The 21,794-nt window shown below is 37.4% G+C and overlaps 2 protein-coding genes across 2 annotated transcripts; both read left to right on the top strand.

Annotated features, from left to right (window-relative positions):
* Positions 1-1,039: 1,039 nt before the first annotated feature.
* Positions 1,040-16,607, top strand: tmeff1b (transmembrane protein with EGF-like and two follistatin-like domains 1b). Its single transcript, XM_059535197.1, has 10 exons — positions 1,040-1,688; positions 10,090-10,199; positions 11,368-11,497; positions 12,191-12,217; positions 12,845-12,944; positions 14,336-14,484; positions 14,613-14,663; positions 15,227-15,347; positions 15,459-15,620; positions 15,828-16,607. Exons 1-10 carry the CDS (start codon positions 1,541-1,543, stop codon positions 15,898-15,900), a joined length of 1,071 nt encoding a protein of 356 aa, XP_059391180.1. The 5' UTR covers positions 1,040-1,540; the 3' UTR covers positions 15,901-16,607.
* A 1,104-nt stretch (positions 16,608-17,711) lies between these two features.
* Positions 17,712-21,172, top strand: cavin4b (caveolae associated protein 4b). The gene is made up of 2 exons (XM_059535198.1): positions 17,712-18,386; positions 20,378-21,172. Exons 1-2 carry the CDS (start codon positions 18,021-18,023, stop codon positions 20,966-20,968), a joined length of 957 nt encoding a protein of 318 aa, XP_059391181.1. The 5' UTR covers positions 17,712-18,020; the 3' UTR covers positions 20,969-21,172.
* Positions 21,173-21,794: the final 622 nt, after the last annotated feature.

Genomic DNA, 21,794 nt, shown 5'->3' with positions numbered 1-21,794 from the left:
TGAAAGAGTTTTTACATAGTTGATGACCTTATGATGCTCAATTACATTTCCAGCTGCAGTGTCATTTGGTTCAAGTTTAACAACAAAGATTTTGTTGCAACTTTAGACAGTTCCAAATACAAGCACTCAAGCAGTATAAAGGCTACTCACATCTTTAAACTGAACCAATCCAAGATGTCCAAGCTCACTGATGCAACTGTGAGCCGATTCGGTTTGACACATCTCCTCACTACGAAATAAAGAACTCATTCTGGAGTTTGTTCTGGATAGTTTGGAGGAACAGAAACAGCTCACATACTTCTGGTTGAGCTGCAGCGACTGTCTGGTTTTGGTAAGTCAATCTGTTAAATGTCTGTCTGTGAGATCAATAGTGTTCTCGTGTGGCCTCGGGATCAGTATTGACACCGCTAGTGCATCTGGGCCATCCAGACCAAATTATGATTAATAGCCCTGCAGCACAGCACACATTTAGATATGGGGCAATTACATACATATATTTATACATAAATGTTAATCCATACGCCACATTTCAAGATTTACTGCATATTACTGCATTGTTTGTATTTTGATCCTTTAATGGACCCTCATGTGTGGAACTGTCATTAAACAGTGTAAAACATCATAATAGGCCACAATTACATGGATGACATTTAGTGCATCCGGGGGACATAATCCATTAATCTGCTTTTCAGAGTTAATAGTTGAAAATGACTGAAATTTATGACTATAGATTTAAAACATTTGAGGTGAGTAAAAGCACTGCTGATGCATGTCTCAGTGCATCATTATGACTGTCACCAAATCAAAACATTTATCATGCAATTCAGCATGAATAACTTTAACCGTGGCTAAATATGTGTATACATGTGAATAATATTTGTCTATAGATAGATGGATGGATGGATAGATAGATAGATATTAGCCTAATAAACTCATTCCCACCCCACGCGACTGATTGAGCCACAATTGACCGCCACCTGAAGATGAACTGCATCCTAATAATGACCCAACTGTAGCCTTGCAGATTTTCAGGGGTCCTGCATTTCCTCCGGGAATTGGGGGAGGAGGTGGTTCAGGAGTCACGTGACTGCAACCCATCCGTACCGTCCCTTTGTTGTTGGGATTTTGGGCAAGGAGAATCTCAAAATTGCCCGGACACGAAAGGATAGCAAAGAGAACCGAGGACGAACGATTACTAAAAGACGGAAACAGTCGATACGCGTCGTCTTTCCCCTCACAACTAGCAAAAAAAAAAAAAAAAAAAAACATACGCGCGAGAGATGCACACAAAGACAGACCGAGAGGCGTCCGCGAGCTGTTATTGAGACGCACAAGAGCTCAGCAGCGAATCCCCGCAAATGTGCCTCTGAGTGAAATGGACCGTTGTTTTTAACCGGAGTGATGCTCATAAGGCTCAGCTGGCCTTCCTGGGACACAAACACGTTTTAAAAGGGATATTTTCCGCATCCTGCACAGCTTGCTTCTCTTTTGTTCCCCTGTACCTTTATTTAACAGGTCAAAGAGGAGAGACAGATACATCATGTTGGTGGGCACCGGGCTTGTAAGGTGGACCCGACCAGACCTGTCTGTGTTCTGCCTGTTGACCATCATCCTCTGTCCAGCGCTGGGATCTGTCCAGGCATCCTACCCGCAGAACCCTGATTGTGTGTCCGGCAAAGGCTGCTTAGGTAACGTTATGCCCTCACATTTGAATATGTTGCATGAAAATCAAAGCATGCTCACTTTGTATCCTTGTTGCAGATATTACACATTTGTTGAAGATGGAGATTCAAGCATGGCCTCTGTAGGCTTACGAGATGCAGGCAGTGTAGGGATGCTAAAATTACCAATGTGTTCCTGTCAAATAATCTGATGCATGGGGTTATTCTGAATTGTGTGCAAACATTACCTCACTTTTGAATGGGCTGGCGTAAAGCATCCATCTTTTGGTGCACCAGATCAGGTGAGACAATATAAAGGGAAGCGTGAACCCCACCCTATACCATCACTATCATCAGATCAGGGTCTGTGGTAACCACAAATTCTTTTCAACTAAGGAAAGTGCTTTCAATAAATGAGATTCTGTTGGGGTTTTTATAGCTTTGTGTATAGTTATTCCTAACCAAGGATAGGTCAGTTGTTATGTTTAGAGCCACATGCATGTGTTTTGGGAAGGCAACAGTGAGCCCCGCTGTCCATATACTGTCCCGTATGGCGACCAATGGGGGGCTTTCAGGCTCGAGGCCCATTTGAAAAGGTGTTGTGATCATAATTATTGTTTTGTATGTCCTTCCAGACCTTTATAAACACATGCTCATTGTCCTATAGATTGGACAATGGATGTTTCCAACCGTATCCAAGTAATTGTCTTAAAGATTAGTGCAGTTAATGCCTTGTCATGGCAGTTGAATTGCAACATTTGGTGATTTTTAGGATATTGGCAAATGTATAAAGCTTTAACTTGTTTGTAAGAATGGTAAAGACCGATATAACTGCACATTTTAGGCCTGTTGATTCAACTAGTATGCTTAAACCTGATGACTTTTTATGCACTGACTGCATGTGAAGTATTAAAAATAAGTATAGGCGTTTAAAACGTAACCTTTTAACACAATGCTCATCTCTGGCTTTTGGGTCATTATATATAATGTAAACTCTCCAGATGGGCTTCTTTCCCCTCGCTGTCTTTTCTTTTTAAAATCCTGACACCCTTTTTGTCACCTAGAATTAATAGAAGGAAAAGCAGCTGACAATAGCGGCCATTGTGCGCCACTGTTTTCAGATTCAAAGCTCCAGGCACCAGTAGTTTAATCGGTGGCTGTTCTTCATAAGCAACGGGCTGGTTTTGTAAAAGGCAGGAACACAATGGAGCAAGTCTCAGGGGCATCCAAATTGCCCTCAGCAGTTGGGATAGTACTGACCACAAGCAGAAAAGCACCCTTCATTGATGCCCTTCTCCTTAGTGTCACTTATTCACTAGACATGCTATTTTTGACCGCTGTGTTAATGTTGTTTCTTTTATTAAAGGGCCAAGTGCAGTGCTAGATGTATTTTGGCAAGTCGACAAAGTTGTCAACCTTGAGGAAATTGCATTTAATTGTTGTGTTAGTTTTTGCATTCTGTGATTTCTGTATTGATGATGTTCCTGGAATTTGATCCTGGATCTCACTTAATCAATATTTATGCTTGCATTTCAGCTTTTATTTATTGCTTTTACTTGTCAGGAAATGATACATTAGAATGCATTTATTTCCCCCTCATATCTTTATATAAATATCAAATTGCTTACCTGATTTAGAAGAGCGGTTTTGCTTCAGGAGCTTAATTGTTATATTGAATTGGTGATGCAACTCAGTTTCGAAGTTTGTTTAGCATAGCAAAAAAAAGTAAAACAATCCTTTTGTGTGAAAAATATTGTTATTGTGATCTGCTTAGACTCAAAAATATGCTAAATTATTAACCTGGCGTGAGCGGAATAGGAAAAGAACAATTTTGAGTAAAATTTATTGTTATAAATAACACTAATTTAATTTACCAGCCTAAAGAAATTGGGCCATATATCATATTAGTATACTACCAAGTGACATAAATTACAGAAAATATAATATTTATTTGTATTTATGCATAGAAGTCGACGTACATGCATACCATTGTTATTCTGTGACCCAAAATGACATCAATCTCTTGACATAAGCAAGAGAACAGAAACTTCAGTTGTTTACTTTAAGTGTTTCTAATTTCTATCTAATCTACTATTCTTTAAATATTCCATTTGAATTTTAGGTGATGTCATTAGATAATGTGTTTTAAATAGCATTTAATGTTGAGTCCATCCTGTGCACTTACCAATCAGAGCACGAATATTTGTCTGATCTGGACAGAGAATGGAGAATCTCTGAAGCTGCATAGGATGATTTCTTTAAGTACTCTTCAGCCCATTTCCAGACCACTCTTGAAACATGCATCGCCCACAACACAAAGCGTACTCATCTGAGAGAATATCAATTGGCATTCAGCTGCCGTTTTGTATTCAAGGATGCTGGGGTTCTAAAGCAAGGCTGGATATGAAAAACCAACTCTTATTCTCATCAGTCAATTTAATGGCTTTCCATTGAACAGACAAACGGCCTCTAAATCACTCCAGTGCGAGAGAGATGCTTTATGCACATAGGTTCCCAGCAGCCCATAGGTCTGAAATCAATGGCGTCCACCGTGACAGGGCGAGGGGTTGACCGGAGGGAAGCGGTATTGCAAAGCTTTGCATAATGCATGTGTGTGCATGCAGCGGGCGTGAGCCCATTTAAGGCTATATGTTCACCCTGCGTGTTGTTGCGCTATTTTAGCCCATCCTTGGTGGCTTTCTGTTTTAGACAACAAAATATTGTGCTGTGCTTAGCAGAATGTAAGCTGAAAATGTTTAAGCAGATCGAATGTAGTTCTTCAGCTGGTTTAAAGGGTGAAATGTGTAATTTCTGCACCCTGTAATTCTGCAAACAACAGTGTACTTGATAACATCAGTCAGCTCACCTTGGCTACTGCAATTTTCCTCACTGTATTTACAATAAGACGAAATTTATCAAACACCACTGCCCCTTTTCATTTTCATTTAAACAATAATAGCCACAGAAATGTGGTTCAGGGAACTTAACATACATTACAATGAAACAGAATATTATATCAAACATTTCCTGTTTTCCTTTTCATTTTAAAATATTACTAGATTAATAGAATAAAGACCAAAAATTACCTGTTAAGATCTACCCAAAACAAATTATATCTTATGTTTATCCACTAAAGAGACATTGGAGCCAGTGGCAAATATCTGGAAGATCTAGCTGAGTTGAGGCTGCTCTCATTGGTAAACATGAGCACTGAGCGCCCGCTGATCGCGTGGAGCTGATCGTCTCCGAAATCAGCGAAGCACATTTTCAGAAATTCAGCACTTAAGTCCTGCCCCCAAAAGTTCCAGAACTTTGAAAAAGTACTTCCTCGCGAACAGGGACTTTCTTACTTTTCCTTTTAATGTTTTTTAGATTATTAAAATTTCCCTTACACTAAATAAAAATGTTTAAGTTCTTTAGGGAAAATGGTTCTCTCTGTGGCATCCCTTAAAACAAATAATCATCTTTCAATTTTTTGGATGTGCTCATTTAAGATATTTCTTGTACTTCGCTTTAGTATGACATGTTTTTGTCATGAAACATTTTGCATCGTACCATCAAGGTGTGTTTTGGTCCTAAAGTACTCAACTCTGATGTCATGCTTGAGGATTCTGTCAGTTGCACACCGGCGAATAATTAAGAGGCAATTATTTTAAGGAACCCTTCACAGATGGTGCCTTCGAAGAGGCCCAGCCCACAGTAAACCACAATTACTCCCACCCACAGACACTGCTAAATGGACCATGCTGGTAGGGCTTTTGTTTCCTTCTTCATCTGTAGTTAAACCATCATTTTGATGGTTAAAGTTCTCCTCGCATACTTCAGAAGAACCGGTTCCTACCTCTAGTTAATGAATATAGGTTGTATATATAGTTGTGGTATTCTTTACCACAAGACTATAGCCTGTTGGGATTGCGGTGAAATACATTTAAGATGTTAGAAGATATATTTCTCCAAATAATTCACTGCCAAACTGAGGTTAAACCAAGTTTATCACTTTAAATTAATGTTACTAACCATCTTGCAGATCAAAGCAGCGGTTGTTCCTGACCACTAGACTGTACAAACGTTGAACTCCTTCACAGTAATGGCTCATAGCTTCATATCTTTGAATCTTTGATCTCACAACATTAGACTAAGAGATCCGTATCATGGCTTGTTTGATCTCAAAGACCTGGCTGATCTAATTAGAACAGTACAAGTCAACTGCAGTGGATTCTGGTTTGGACTCATTAACAACAGCAAGAAACTCAGTTTCACTGCAACCCTCAAACCAAAAGTGATACATTTTGCTACTTTGAAGTAGCTTTAAGTGTCTCTTAACTTAAACTTTACCCATCTCTCTTCTGTGCTATAACAGTCTTAGTATATGCCTCTTAGTGTGTATATATATAATTTTTTTTTTTTTTTTTTTTGGAGCGTGTTCCTGATATGCCAGAGGCAAAGAGGCATTACACAATGGAGAAAACTCATGTAATGCTCTGGTCCCTCGCAGTAGTTTACAGTTGTACAGTTCAAGCACAGCCCATGAACAGAACATTCAAATGATTAGCATTTATTTGAACTGAAAACTTGAAATCTTATTATTATTTCTTCTTATTATGTTGAAAACATTTGTGCTGTTTTTTGTGAAAACCATCATTTTAATTTAATACATACTTTGCCATAATTGCATGTAAAGGTATATTTTGACCCAACTCTTACCACATGCTGTGCTTTTATGCTGTATTCGCAGCGCTGGACTGCACAAGAATCCCTGCTGAAAAGTCATGCTTGAATGTTCATAATGTTCAGGCTGGTTTATGTTGCCGGGCTAGCCGTGTCATTAAAGTTGCATTTGCATAACATGGCAAAAGCAGCACAGCTCCCTTTAGACTCATATTTACATTGAACTTCTTTCAAAAATGTCTCTAATCTGTGAAATGTTATGAGCTGTTGAAGAAGGAGAAAAGAAACTTGCATAAGATGCAGTTAAAGGGCCTTGAAATGGGAATGAGTGCCCAAAGTTGAGCTATAATGTCACAGCTTCCTTCTTTTTATAAGAGACACTTTGCAGGGTCTGTTGACCCATTGAGGAGATGATGAGTATCGACTGGTCTCGAGCGGATGGGCTACAGGCAATGGACTGATGTCCTTATCTTTCAAACGGCATTGATTTCCGTCGCTGCTCTGATTATCTTTGTGCACTGTGAGATCTGGGTCTCCCCTCTGCCCCACACAATTTGTGCTTTGTGTTTGTTTGGAGATCTGCAGTTGGAAATGGGTCAGTTCAGATGAGGGACGTTTAAGGAACATCCCATGAAGGAACTAGGAGTTGAATCAGGTTAGTTTTGAAGGTTAGGTCTTACTGGAGTGGGGATATGTCTCAGTGAGTTCTGAGAAATTTGTTTTGTAAATATTAATCAGACTAGCATGAATGTCCTAATTGTAAAATTAATACTATAGCATAGTTTTCGGTTGAAAACTGAACTAATATATTAAAAGGCTAATATTGCTCAACCTGCTATGGAACATAAAGGGATAGTTCACCCAAAAATGACTGTTTTTTGAAACTTGTACTACTGTAATAGTCTAATACTTTTTGTTGTTGTTCTTTTAGACATGGTCAACCATGGCGTTTTGGACATATACCATGGCAAATATAATATAAATGAATATAACGGTATATTTAAAAAATAAAAATATAATATTATATATAATTTCCTACCATGGTATATATCAAAGTACCATGATATTGTCATTTGATACCATCTCTCAGATGTCACATTGTCCTTCCTTCTTGTGTTTATGAAGGATGTCCTATATCATATTTATTTTTTAATGCGTCTTTGTGTCTTTATGCATGCTCATGTTGATACCATATGTCAGAGTGCGAGAGGAGATGTTTTGTTTCTGTCAGGCAGTGCCCCTTAAAAGGGAACATAAGTGAGATATGCATTACAGTTGGTTAATGTCCTGGTATAGTTTAGTTTCTCATCATGCAGAATATATATTTTTAAATTCCTTAACACTTTTTTTTTCTCCTGAACCGAACTTTACAGTTTTATTCCTGTCTATATTCTGAAGAGATTTGTTCATGTGTAATTTGACTTAATTTATAGAACATTTTACACCTACAAATGTGAGATATCCAAAATCCTCTGTAAAAACCTGTATCTCTTATGTATAAAGACTAACAAGACTTGAATCTGGCTTTATCCATTGTTTAGAAAAGTATGCAAATGAGCGCATATTTATTTTGAAAATACCTCATTTGCATATTTAATCACAACTTTTCAGAAGACTTGTAATACAAAACATTTGGCCTAATGTACTGTTATTAATCAAGTGTTTGTGTGTGAACATAGCATTCCTCATTGCTTTTAAATCTGTTATTACTGTACATGCATTACTGTACTCAGGCTGTGAAATCCAGTTTGCTTTGACAGTGTATTTGTTATCAGTGGTTCTATTCCCACATGTGCCAGACCCAACACTTCATCTATAACACCTCCACAGATTAACCTCTCATCTCATTTAAACAGCCTTATTAACTTCCAAAGCTGCTCCTCCAAACTTCTCGTTCGAAGTCTGTGCATTGGTTTGATTGGAACACTTCTTTTCTACGAAACCACTTGGCTGGGTTTCTGTGGCCGCAGCATTCAAGCAGTTTTCTTAATACACCCATGACTCGGCCGAATGCCAGGAAGCGTCTGTAGTGGCTTTAAGTGTCTGCTTCTCATTAGTGGGTTGTCTTGTGCCTCGTCTCACCTGCCTGCATTTACACGAGGTTTACTGCTGCCCGCTGCCCTGCATTTGCATAAAAAATGACCTGCTTTGAGGTGCTTTGTTTTTAATTTAAAACATATCCTGGGGATAACAGCAAGAATGGTTATTATACCTAGCTTGCTTTGAAGTGCTTTATTTTCATAGAGCTACTTTAAAACTCAGAGTTAATACAAAATTTTACATTTTGAAATTCATGTAATATAACACACCCATTCATTGACTATAATACACAATTTTATTTTGCTTTGAAACAGTATTTATTTGATCAAATTGATCTATTTTAAATTGTAATAATAATTTACATTATTATGGTATATCTGATCAAATACACTGTAATAATGTGAAATGTCATTACAATTTAAAATAATTGTTTTCTGTTTGAATATATTTTAAAATGCAATTTATTCCTGTGATCAAAGCTGAATTTTCAGCATCATTTCTCCAGTCTTCAGTCTTCCATGATCCTTCAGTAATTATGCTGCTGATTTGCTGATTTATTGCTCAAGAAACATTTCTTAGTATTATCAATGCTGATACCTTTATGAATAGAACATTTGAATGATTAGGATTTATTTGAAACTGAAATCTGTCGTCTTTATTGTCTTATTTAATTAATTTAATGCATCCTTTCTGAATAAAAGTATTCATTTCTTTTTAATAGACGGATGGGTATAAAACCTGTTCACAATACCATTGAGCTTTATTCTGTATCATCATGATACCATTTTAATATATTCATACACAACTGTGTTTACACTGAACTGTAAGTTACTATAAATAGTACCATGTTATAATATGGGCTGTGATTGTCCAGGGTTTCCAAGGTATATCTGGGTTTTTAAATGTATATTCAGTGGTAATATGTCATTCCAAACCTGTAAGTCTTTTTTCTGTTGAGCATAAATGAAGTTTTTATTTTTATTTTTTTATTGGATTCCAAAACATCACTGGAAGACAAAACACAGAGGCATTTTTCAAAATATCTGTATGTTCCACAGAAGAAAGAAAGTCATACAGGCTTGAAACATCATGAGGGTAAATAAATAATCACAGATGCTTCATTGTTGGGTGAACAATTTTTGAACCCCGTTTCAAAGGTTTGTGAGTCCCAGCTGTGTGTCAGATGGAGCAGCTGGCACTGCTTAATTTCTGTTAATAGGCTTCTACTCACAGCTAGTAGTCTGAAATGTGTTGGACACATGCTCTCTCCAAGGCAGCAGTCTGATTTCAGATCAGTATTTATCACAGCTTTGATATTGGGTGGATGAAGCTGATCCTGGACTAGAATTTTAACTTTAAAGTAACTTCCTGCTTCCAAATATAGAAGGCAGGTTAATGGTATATGGGTGAACATTCATATGGACCCTCATTAACACAACATAAGAACACGTAGACTCATTAAACACAGACATTTGTCTGCCACCTGAACTTGTAGTAGGGGCGTCAGTGGCATTGTTTAACACAATTAACATGCAATTTTGATAGAAAAAAGTAATAATTGTGCAATATTAACTCAGAAGTTTCTGTGGAATAAAAGGGCTTCCATGCATTTTGCTCCATGAGAAAAGTAAAAAAAAAAAAAAACAAGCATAAAAATGGTTTCATTTCTTGCAATATGATCAAGATCAAAAAGTTTGTCAATGTTTTGTCTTATTGTCAGATCTGTCAGAGAAGAAGAGTGACCTGCGTGTGTGTGATGCCACCACGTGCCGTTTCAATGGCATCTGCCAAAACAACGGTGGTGACATCAAATGCGTATGCCAGTTCGAGGTACACATTTTACTTCTTTCATTTATGACTTTGCAATGTTTGTTTTTATAAAACAAAAACCTTTTGAAAATTTGCTGAAGCTACTCGCTCTCAGGCCATCCGAAATGTAGATGAATTTGTTTCTTCATTAGAACAGATTTGGAGAAATGTTGCATTACATAACTTGCTCACCAATGGATCCTCTGCAGTAAATGGGTGCCGTCAGAATGAGAGTCCAAACTGCTGATAAGAACATCACAATAATCCACAAGTAATCCACACCACTCCAGTATATTAATATATTGTGAACTGAAAACCTGCATGCTTGTAAAAAAAAAAATGTTGATTGAAGAAAAAAATTAAGATGATTTTAGCCTCAAAGCACTACTTCTGGCTAAAATATGAGTCCTCTATCCATATATTTTTTTCCAGGGAAAAGTTGTCTTATCTAAATCAGGACAGAAATATGCACAGAATACACGCACCATTTATAAGTGAAAACAGTCCTAAACAAATATGGTGGTGGATTATGATGTGAGAGGAAAACAGAGGACTGATTTTTTAATTTTTTTTTCACTGGAAGAAGTGTTATTATTGATTATGCACTTGTATTTTTGCCAGATGTGATGTTTTAAAGCTAGAAACATATTAATGATGGATATGTTTCTTACAAACATGCATCTTTTAACTTCACAAGACATTAGCTGATGGAATGGAGTGATGTGGATTACTGTAAATTTTTTATCAGCTGTTTGGACTATCATTCTGACGGCTCCCATTCACTGCAGAGAATCCATTGGTGAGCAAATGATCGAATGTTATAATTATTCAAATCTGATGAAGAAACAAACTCATCTACATCTTAGATGACCTGAGGATGAGTACAAATTTTTATTTTTAGGTAAACTATTCCTTTAGTTCACAGCCTATCATGGACTTACTGTTGGTTTGATGGCTTCTGTCCACTTCTGAATTTTCTGTGATTGTGCTTCAGGAAATCACTCAAATTATAATGCTGAATCAATGCTGAAGCATTTACCTGCATTCATTTTACCCATCATTGATCAATGAGCCATCTCAAACATATTCATGTAAAAAATCAGAAGTGGCAGAACTCAATACTGCATTCGAAACCACACATTTCTCGCTGTATCTGAGAAGCCTCTCACATGTATTGTGTTTGCCGCAGTGCTCTAAGAACTACGTGCCTGTGTGTGGTTCAAACGGAGACACCTATCAGAACGAGTGCTATCTGAAACAAGCAGCCTGTAACCAGCAGAGATCCATCGCTCTGGCCTCCGAGGGCTCCTGCTATCCAGGTAAGTCCAGACCATCTCCTTCACTTCCTGAAATCAAAAGCATTTTAAGATGCTGCAACAATCACCACTGGTCTGTGATGAGGATTTTTTTGGGGTAGCTGGTTTATGTATATATATATATATATTTATTTATTTATTTATAGATTTTTTATTTTTACTCAACATTATGAATTTCAGGGCTTTTCTGTCATTTTAAGTGACATTTTCCATAATGTTGCACCATTATTGTATTTTGTACATTAAATAAAATACATTTTTATATTTATTTGTATATGAATTATGCACATTATCAAGATATTAATTCGCATACAATTTTTGATGGGCCTCTAACGGGCCACTTGTGACAAAATTGGCTTCAAGAAACATAGAGATGAGCCACTTTTACAAATTAGATCGTTTTTTCTGAGGTCCAGGAATGCTATTTAAAATCCTGTGTGTATGCAGAAGCTTTATATTATAGACTTATGAGCAGTGTGATCTGATACATGACAACCTTTATTTTTAGCTTTAATTAATCTCCTGATTACTTTTCATCCACAAATTACAAGCCATGGCTCATAATAATTTGATATGCACATTAATAATACATAATGCAAGGACTATGCACTACTGCGCTGCTGCTATCACTGTATGGACTATTGATATATTTATAAATGGAAAGTTATAATTAGTCCTACTTGTTTCTTGTTCCAGATAGCAGCTCAGGATCTGGAGATGGAGGTTTGTTTTCTTTTCCTAATGTTTTTTTTTTTTTTTTTTTTTTTTCGGACCATAAAGCAGCAACAGTTATATCAGGGAAATTGAAACGTGGTCATAGCTGGGATTTTGACCTACAGACTTCAAATTATCCCTGAAACGAGTCACCTCCCATCACTCGGAACGCTGTAGATCAGCCAAAACATGTTATTTTTAGCCCCATCATGCTGAAGTTGCCAGTTCTGTGATAAAAGAGTGACCCGGCGCTGCGCTGGGTTTGAACCTCCCCTGGAGCGGGTTTTAAAGATGAAGGCTTGTGTGTACGGGACGCTCTAGAGCTGTCATTACAGCAAATTACAGACCACTGCAGGAACACAACTCAAGTTTCATATTTCAATTTCAAGTATTTCAAAGTGCCTTTAATTAAAAAATAAGCCTTCATTTATAATCAGGTGGACAACTGTGAAGGATAAATAAGAGAGGAACATAAATAAGAGAGGAACAAAAAAATACAGTAAAAATGTATAACGTAAATAAGGCAGGAACAGAAATTCAGAGAGTTCCTTAGTGCTAATAATAATGCTGTAATAAAATGTTTTTTTTAATTTTTTTTATAACCTTAATTTAACTTGTGTTATCACTGTCTCACAGAATATGAGGGATCAGGCACAGATTCAGGCAAGAAAGTCACAAAATGCAGCAACTGCAAGTACGGTGCTGAATGTGATGAAGACGCAGAGGATGAGGACACGTATGTGCTGCATGAATTCCGTTATGATTTCTGTATTTATGATGTTGTCTGGCCAGATTTATGAGTATCCAGGAGTTGTTAATGAATGAGTCCTGTGCTATTTCATGCCAGCTTTTTAAAGGAAATGAATTTATGTTTGAATGAATGAAGTTTATTTATTATTTTTTGGAATATTGGAAAACAAATATTGGGAAGTTGTGGCCTAATGGTTAGAGAGTTGGACTCCCAATCGAAGGGTTGTGAGTTCTAGTCTTGGGCTGGCAGGAATTGTGGGTGGGGGGAGTGCATGTACAGTACTCTCTCCACCTTCAATACCACGACTTAGGTGCCCTTGAGCAAGGCATCGAACCCCCAACTGCTCCCCGGGCGCCGCAGCATTAATGGCTGCCCACTGCTCCGGGTGTGTGTTCACAGTGTGTGTGTGTGTGTGTTCACTGCTCTGTGTGTGTGCACTTCGGATGGGTTAAAGTTCTATCAAAGCCGAGAAAATACAATTTCTCCCATGAGATGGGGAAGCATTGCAAAACTATTTTTTATCAAAAGTTTTTCTGCCTGGTTCAAGGTCCTTTTAAATTTTCATGCCAAGCGCTAATGAATAGTATGGACTAACTCCAGGAAGCACTGCAGCTTCCAAGGAGCTCGGGAAAAAGAATCCTACATCAGCTCTCAAAACACTCACAGCTAATTAGAGTTCTGTGACATCAGCCAGCAGGGGGAGACAATCACACAGGACAGATGATGTAGAGCCAGATTTACAGCCGATTTTAATAGGGACCAAATTTACTACTTAGTTACTACAACTTAGTGTTATTTTAGTAGTACTGATATGCTATTATAGTTATTGCTAATATTTTGAATTAGATTTTATTTTTATATTTTGTTTTAATAAAATGTTTATTTTATGTTTTAGTTAGCAATAATAGCCTTGACTGACGAAAGCCTATTTCTGCCACAGAATTAAAAAAAAGGGAATTGTGACTTTTTTATATCAAAATAAAGAAAAAAAGTCAGAGTTGCAAAATATGAACTCAGAACTCTCACCAAATTTCCCATAATCCCAAATTTACATCTGACAAGTTTGACCTTTTCTCTGAATTTTGAGTTTAGATATGCCAGTTTTGAAAATTACAAAAGGTAATCGTGACTTTTTATATCACATTTCAGAATTGTATGTTTATATAGCACAGTTGTGAGATACAAACAAAAGCCATAATTGTGAGATAAAAAGTTGTGATTACCTTTTAAAGTAAAATTGATGCTGTGTTTGAAACAAGCTTCCATACTAAAGATTTATCAAAAACATAATGCTGTATCAGCTAAATGTTTTGCCTTTGAATAATTCATAGCACAATTCATTTAAATTTGTCTGCTGTTCTTTTTGAATGTTGAAGCTGTTCGTGTAAAATCGACTGCAGTGGGCACAATGAGAATCCAGTGTGTGGCACAGATGGAAACTCCTACCACAACCCCTGCCTGGTGCGAGAGGCGTCCTGCATGAAGCAGGAACAGATTGATGTGAAACATTTAGGGAGATGCCCAGGTCAGATCCTTTCACAGTCACAGCACTGCAGATAATACATCAAGCCAAACAGTCACAGGTTTTTTACGTTCGATTTGGAAAGATAGTTTGTCTACCAAAGCCAATCTCTGTTTGTTTTTATCATTTAGATAAAGACAAAGCTAAGAAAACTGGACTTCCATACAAACCAGAATCGACTGGTAAGTTCATTTCTAATCATCACTTCCATAATGTGAAATATCTCACGGTGGTCGGTGGAGAATATCTAATGAGAAAAATAAATGGTTCTATCCACTTGGAATTGATTGGATAGTGAAAAGAGTGACTAAGAGTCACATGGTCGGAGGGGAGGGGCTGAAAAATAAGAGTTTGGTCATTTCAATCAAAAACCGAAGGCATTTCAGAGAGATTTCTCTTATGCTCACCAAGGCTGAATTTATTTAATGGAGCATAGATAAAAAAAAAAATTTAATATTGTTAAATATGTTACAGTTAATGAACAACAAAAAAACTATTTTCTATTTAAATATATTTAAAAATGTAATTTATTCCTGTGATGCAAAGCTGAATTTTCAGCATCATTGCTCCAGTTTTCAGAAATCTTTCTAATATGCCAATTTGCTGCTTAAGAAACATTTCTTCAAAAATGCATCAAACTGTCACATACCCTTAATAAACTGCAGTCCTCAATCTTAAGTGTTAAAACAAAGCTAAATCTGCTACTTTCAGCAATGGAGTTTAAAAATGATTGTTGTATTCTTAGACCCAGCAAAAGCCGGTGAAGAAAAAGGATACGGCTGGATGCCCATTCCCTGCACAGATGACTACGCCAACTTCTGTGTTCATGGCCAGTGTGAATTGAATTTCGGCATCGCCTCCTGCCGGTGAGCGTCTTGTATTTGATTGCACAGAACCGTGTGCATCCTTTCAGGTGTTCATTAAAAAAGGACATTGGTTGGAAAATGAGTTTCAGGTGGTGTCTTGTATTTCCACAGGTGTGATTCAGGTTACACGGGGACACAGTGTGATGAGATCGCTGACTTTAACATCCTGTATGTAGTACCCAGCGGTCAGAAACTTCATTATGTGCTCATAGCTGCTATCATTGGAGCCGTGCAGATCGCCATTATTGTGGCAGTTGTCATGTGTATTACCAGGTAAATGCTGGAGGAAAAAAATTGATAACATTTCACTACAATAACATTTGGTTGATCAGATAAAAATTATAAATATATATAAATGTATACAATTTATACATTTTGAAAAAAAAAGCTAAATTTGAAATTCTCTAAAATAAAAAAATATAACAATGTATATATAATAAAGCTATTTTCTAATTGTATATATATATTTTTTTTTTATAGGAAATGTCCTAAGAACAATCGTGGAAGACGGCAAAAGCAGAACTTTTCATCAAACGCCTCAAGGATGATGTAGCTTATTTTTATTTTATTTGTTTTATACTTTTTGTACCGAGTGGATTACAAATTAAATGTGCTTTTTTGTTTTTTTTTTGCTTTCTTGACTCTAGACAATAAGGTCATTATAAATTTTAATTTATTTTATTGGATGGTGCCTTATTGTTTTCTTGCTTTCAGGACATTTAGGTACTTGATGTCAGTGACAAACACTGTCAAATGAATGATAAAAGCCAGCTCTTTTTTGTCGATTGTTTGTTTTTATTTTTCCTTTAGATTGTGGTACCAGTTATTTTCACATATTGTTAAATGTAACTCTCGGCACACAAACTGTACCACAAAAACGGACGTCCTCGATTTTCATGGAATGTGCTTCTTTACTTAAAATATTAACTCTGAACTGTCTTTAACAGCCCCTTTGATTTGATTTTTATTTCCTCAAATCAAACATAGCTGAACACCAAATTTAATTGGACATGAACAAGTGCGCCGACGAAGTGATGACGTTTACAGTTTCTTTTGAAGGGAATTCCAGAGAATGAAATGCGTGTTTGACTAGCTAATCTTATCAATGTTGAAATGTTTGTAGTTTTTATGTTCTAATGTTATCAGATTTGTTAATGTTGAAAGATTATTTACATTAATTTAATTCTATGAACTGCATATCGCATGACCTGTGAAACTGTGTCCAGTGCTGTAGATTTAATAAAATTTAATTCTGTCTTACAGATATTTTTGTTGGTTGTACACATGCTGTACACACGGTGTATAGTTGGTTGTTAAACCTCGAGTAATTCAGATGTGGCCTGTACTAAGTCATACAATCTCTCAGAGTAATCTAATTGAATCCAGTTCAAGTACTTTGTAATGTGACATCTTGAAATCATTAGCATCATGTGTCAAGACTTCAGGTTTGAACCAGTTTGGGGATCTTTACAATTTTAAAACGGATCTTGATGTCTTAAAGGGATTATTTACTCACTTTCATGTCGCTCCAAACCTGTATGACATTTCATCTGTTGAACACAAAAAAAGATATTTTGAAACAAGTGTCAGTTGTATGGACAAAATCACGATTCAAAATATCTTCTTGTGTTCGACAGAAGAAAGAAAGCCATAAAGGTTTGGTTTTGGCTGAACTATCCCTTTAAGTGTGACATCTTGGGTTCTCAGATTTTAAATTGACAGATTGCATCGAGAAGCAGCTATTTGCAGAACAAGGATCTGACCACAAAATTTTGACTGTTTTCTCACATTAAATTTTTTGTGTAGGAAAGTGGTGTCAAGTATCAGCTGAATGAAGAGTTCTGGGGAATTAAGTAAGCCTCGCTCAATTATGACATGAGTGATGAGTAATGGTAGACTAACTCTGGGTTTAAGAATAGACTGCAGCTGGTGGCATCATTTCATGGGTTTGGACAGCCTATCTTAAGGTGGATCATCTTCCCCAGGTCACAACGTGGATGTTAAAATCATGCTAGAGTTGACCTTAAAGCATTGTGGACATGGTTGTAGGCAAATTGCTCCCTCAGTTGCGAAATTTCCAACTTCAGAACTTGGTAATGGTGAAGCTGAAACCTTTTGTGCAAAGATGGACAATCAGGTGACTGTCAGTGATAGAACATCTTGGTATTGTATGTGCTATTCTTTTTGTCAAAATATGGCCATGCCATTAGATTTTCATTGAGGAAACTTAGCTCTTTGTACAATAAATAGTGCGGTTGAGAACGAAGGGGGTTTCCATTATCTCAGCTGCACACCCATCTTCTAAAAATGACAAGGTGTCACCTTACTGTGGATATTTATAACGCTGAATTCATGGTGAGTTGGTTTCGTGCCTCCTTCCAACCCCTCTGCCCTCTTTTCCAATCAATCCCTGTGTGCCTGGCCTTTGAACCTTGTGTTCCCTATATACAGGAAGGGTGGAGCTTCTATATTCTCCAGAACATCCATGAAGATCCAGTCAGAGGCCGAGTCTGTCACATCCAAGCGTCTTCCAGGGCCCACCACGGCCCCACGATCCAGCAACCCACCCCATAATCTAATACCCCCTTGTGCACCAACAGAAATCCACCAAAGCAGGACCTGAGACCTTCAGCAGTTCTATTCTAGGGTCCTCTCTGGGTAACAAGGACAAGCATGGCTGACAAACTGGGACTGGCAGGTGTGGTGGACGAGCCCAGTGCCCTGAACATCTTCACTCTGTTGGAGAGGGTGTCCGGGATCATAGATAATGTGCAAGCGTGCCAGCAACGCATGGAGGACAGGCAGCTGGAGCTGGAGAACACCGTGAAGACCATCCAGGCGGACTTGGTGAAGTTGGCGAAGGAGCACACAGGGACGAGTAGCACCGTGGAGAAACTTCTAGAGAAAACACGCAAGGTCAGCTGCCACGTCAAGGACGTCCGTGTACGGGTGGAGAAGCAGAACATACGTGTCAAGAAAGTGGAGGAAACTCAAGGCGAGCTGCTGAACAAGAACAAGTTCCGTGTTGTCATCTACCAGGTAAGACTCTTTGCTTTTAGTGGCATGCAAATGTTTTCTTTTGGACAGGATTTTTGGGGTGGGGTCTCTAAAGCAGGTCCAGTTTCGGACACGTACCTTAGAATAGTGGAATTTTTTCCTTTGCTCATGGCTGAAACTCCATGCATTGATTATTTTTGACTCTGAGCTTGTCCTACAACATTTCAACTTGAGCAAATGGGGTTATTAAAGATAAAACAGATTATTTCAAGATACAAGGTAATCCAAGATAAATCCTGGTGCATTAGAAGGTCATGTGGCTTACAGCCAAAAGCAATACAGCAGGAATGTACTGCCAGTCCCTACTGAGAACGGAGGATTAGATTGGCGGCCATTATACCTGATATGTGGCAGTAATACACAGATAAACCATGTAATGTGATACATGAGTGAGTACAGAATTATGACATCATGGAGGAATGTTTTATTGCTAAATGTGGAAATACTGTTTCATACATCTGCAATGGATCGGCTATTGTTTGAAATGTTTTATTGCTAAATGTGGAAATACTGTTTCATACATCTGCAATGGATCGGCTATTGTTTGAAATAGCTTGAGAATTATTTGGGAGCTTGTATTATGACGGCCCAATTACTGTGTACAAAAGCACTTAACAATGCACTAAATTAATAGAAAAATCAGCACAATTATTATTAACCATATGTTATTAATAATTATAACCCTATCGCAATAGGATATAACAAATAATGAGGGGATTTAAAAATAATATAAAAAAAATTATGACAATTTATTTAAGTTTAGGCCTAAGTTTAAGTCCGTTGCAAATATTCTGTAGTTAGGTTTGAATTTAGGACTCTGCATTACTCAAAATTCCACTTGTTTTCAGATACATAATTATGGAACATTTACAATTTCAGTGTTTTAGTTTAAGATTTATCTAATTTTCTGGAGATGTATCATAGGAAATAGGCTAGTGTTCTGCATTTTCTATGTCATAGACTATTTTCTTGAGGACTAATAGGCAACTAGTGTAGGCTACTTACATTGGCTAATATTTTCTTTGTCTAACAATCTTATTTTTAATTAGTCCCCATGGGTTCAATGGTCTCTTGTACCGTGAGGAGAACAGCTGACAGATTTGTTCAGGGTTATTCTGAGAGCTGAACTGAAGCTTCATGTCCTAATATAGTGCCATTGCTTCTGACAGAGTGATGGTTAAAAAAGCTGTCAACAGAGTCTTAATAACCGAATGAACATTGGCCGTTTGTTATCAATAGTCCTTTTCTTATATATATATATATATATATATATATATATATATATATATATATATATATATATATATATATATATATATATTATATATTATTATATATTTTATTCATGTATAAAGTGCAGTATTTATCAGAAGTGGTAACTTGTTTCAGTCCACGACTGAGTGAGTCACGTAACCTGATTTATTATACTAGCCATTAGCATTTTTATATACTGAGCTATGTTGGGTGAATTATGCAGCAGCATACTATATTATTGTAATGTAAACCTTTTTGAAACAGATTAAAAATGTACCTGATCTTTAATTTCAAACCAATTGTAATTCGATGGTTGTACAGCTTCACAACTCAATAGTATGCTGTGCAGATAAGTGTTATTTTATGTATATTATTTTATTTTATTCCTGTTTTTCTCATCTTTGCTTAGAACCCATATTTAACCTTGCATTAGCATTTGCCTTTACGCTATTTTTGGTTAAAGGTTGCAGGCTTGCCTTCTAGTGCCTTTGGTTTCCAGTATGCCAGTTAAGACCATAATTAGCTGGTTTAGGTGTGTTTAATTAGTGTTGGAGCAGGTAACCCCAGGACCAAGTTTGGAGAACCCTGCTGTAAACTCATGAGATGGGTTGTTCATTGAGCTTTTTTTTTTTTTTTAAATAGTCTAAAACCATTTTATTTAAAGGTCTCCACTGTGCTATATGTGGTAAAAGTAAGGTAAATTTATTTTCTTCCCACAGGGAGATAACGAGGTCCCAGCTGTAGCTGCTCCTAAAGCATCTCCGAAGGGAGCAATGGGTGGAGACTCTCCCATAGACCCAGATGCCCCAGACGCTCCGCTTCCCGACTCGGATGAGGAATACATGGTCGTTGAGGAGGCCGACTCATCTACTGCTGCCAAACTAAAGAAGACTGGCCTGAAGCGCTTTGAAAGTCTGAGGCAGACCTTCTCCCGTGAGAACATGACTAAGACCAAAGAGAATCTGGGCATCAAGGTCAACAAGCTGGGTGAGCGCATAGTAACGGCAGAACGACGTGAGAAAATCCGCCAGTCTGGGGAACGGCTGAAACAGTCTGGTGAGCGTTTCAAGGAAACCATCACAAAAACCGTGCCAGCAAAACTCAACCTGAAGAAGGAAAGGACGGTGGCTGAAGGTCAGGAGGGAGCTGAAGGGACCACGGAAGGAACAGCACCCATCCCACCACCGAAGGGCCGCAAGGCCAGCCCCGGTGTGGCCTACTCAGAGCCAACGGAGAAACAAGAAGGTCCAGATGAGGGCAAGAGCGAGGAATCGGAAGTGCCAATGTATGATATGAAGCAGCTTTCTTAAGCCGCAAGTCTTGACAGTCACATTTGGGGAAGACTTTCGTACAGATATGAATTTGATTATGGAGAACTTGAAGGTGGAAAAATTGTAAATTTCAGAGATCTTGCATCTAAACATGAATTAGTGGATGGTTACGACAATTGAATGAACGGAATAAGGAAGTTGTACGTTACAAACAATACCCAGAGGTGTTTTTTTTTCTTGTTTACATCTATTATGGACTATGAAGGGTTATGAATGCTAAACCAGTGTACTGAGATGACTAGGCTATGGTTTTTAATTTAAGTAAAGCTAAGAACATGGTGCACTCAGGGATTTTCTTTGTCTTTATACTGCCACCTATAGGAGTGGATGCAGCATCATGAAAAATCAAGGTAGGAGATGATAAAAGACCCAGTTCATTCAGAATAAAACAGACACTGATGTCTCTATTCATTCAGGAAAAAAAACTACGGGCACCTTTTACAAATTGATATTATCTGTTAGGTGTGTGTAAAAATATTTGTAAGAAATTTCTCTGAATAGCGGAATTTACAAATAATTCACAGAGGAGTGCATTTTGGGCTTTTTTCTGGAGAAATTCATATATTGTGGTGTGGACTGACATCCAGCATGTCAACAGTGAATGAGTTTAGAATTACATGTACATTTATTTACATTTATGCATTTAGCCAAAGCGACTTAGTGTATTCAGGCTATACATCTCTTTTTACCAGTACCTGTGTTCCCTGGGAATTGAACCCACAACCTTTTGCGCTGCTAACGCAATGCTCTACCACTAAGACACAGGAATTACATTTAGATGTTGTAGTGTTTTTTTTGGAATATA

This window comes from Carassius carassius, chromosome 42, assembly GCF_963082965.1.
Source record: "Carassius carassius chromosome 42, fCarCar2.1, whole genome shotgun sequence".
NCBI lineage: Eukaryota > Metazoa > Chordata > Actinopteri > Cypriniformes > Cyprinidae > Carassius > Carassius carassius.
Note: the sequence above shows the minus strand (reverse complement) of the source record. Positions and strands in the feature narration are given on the sequence as shown.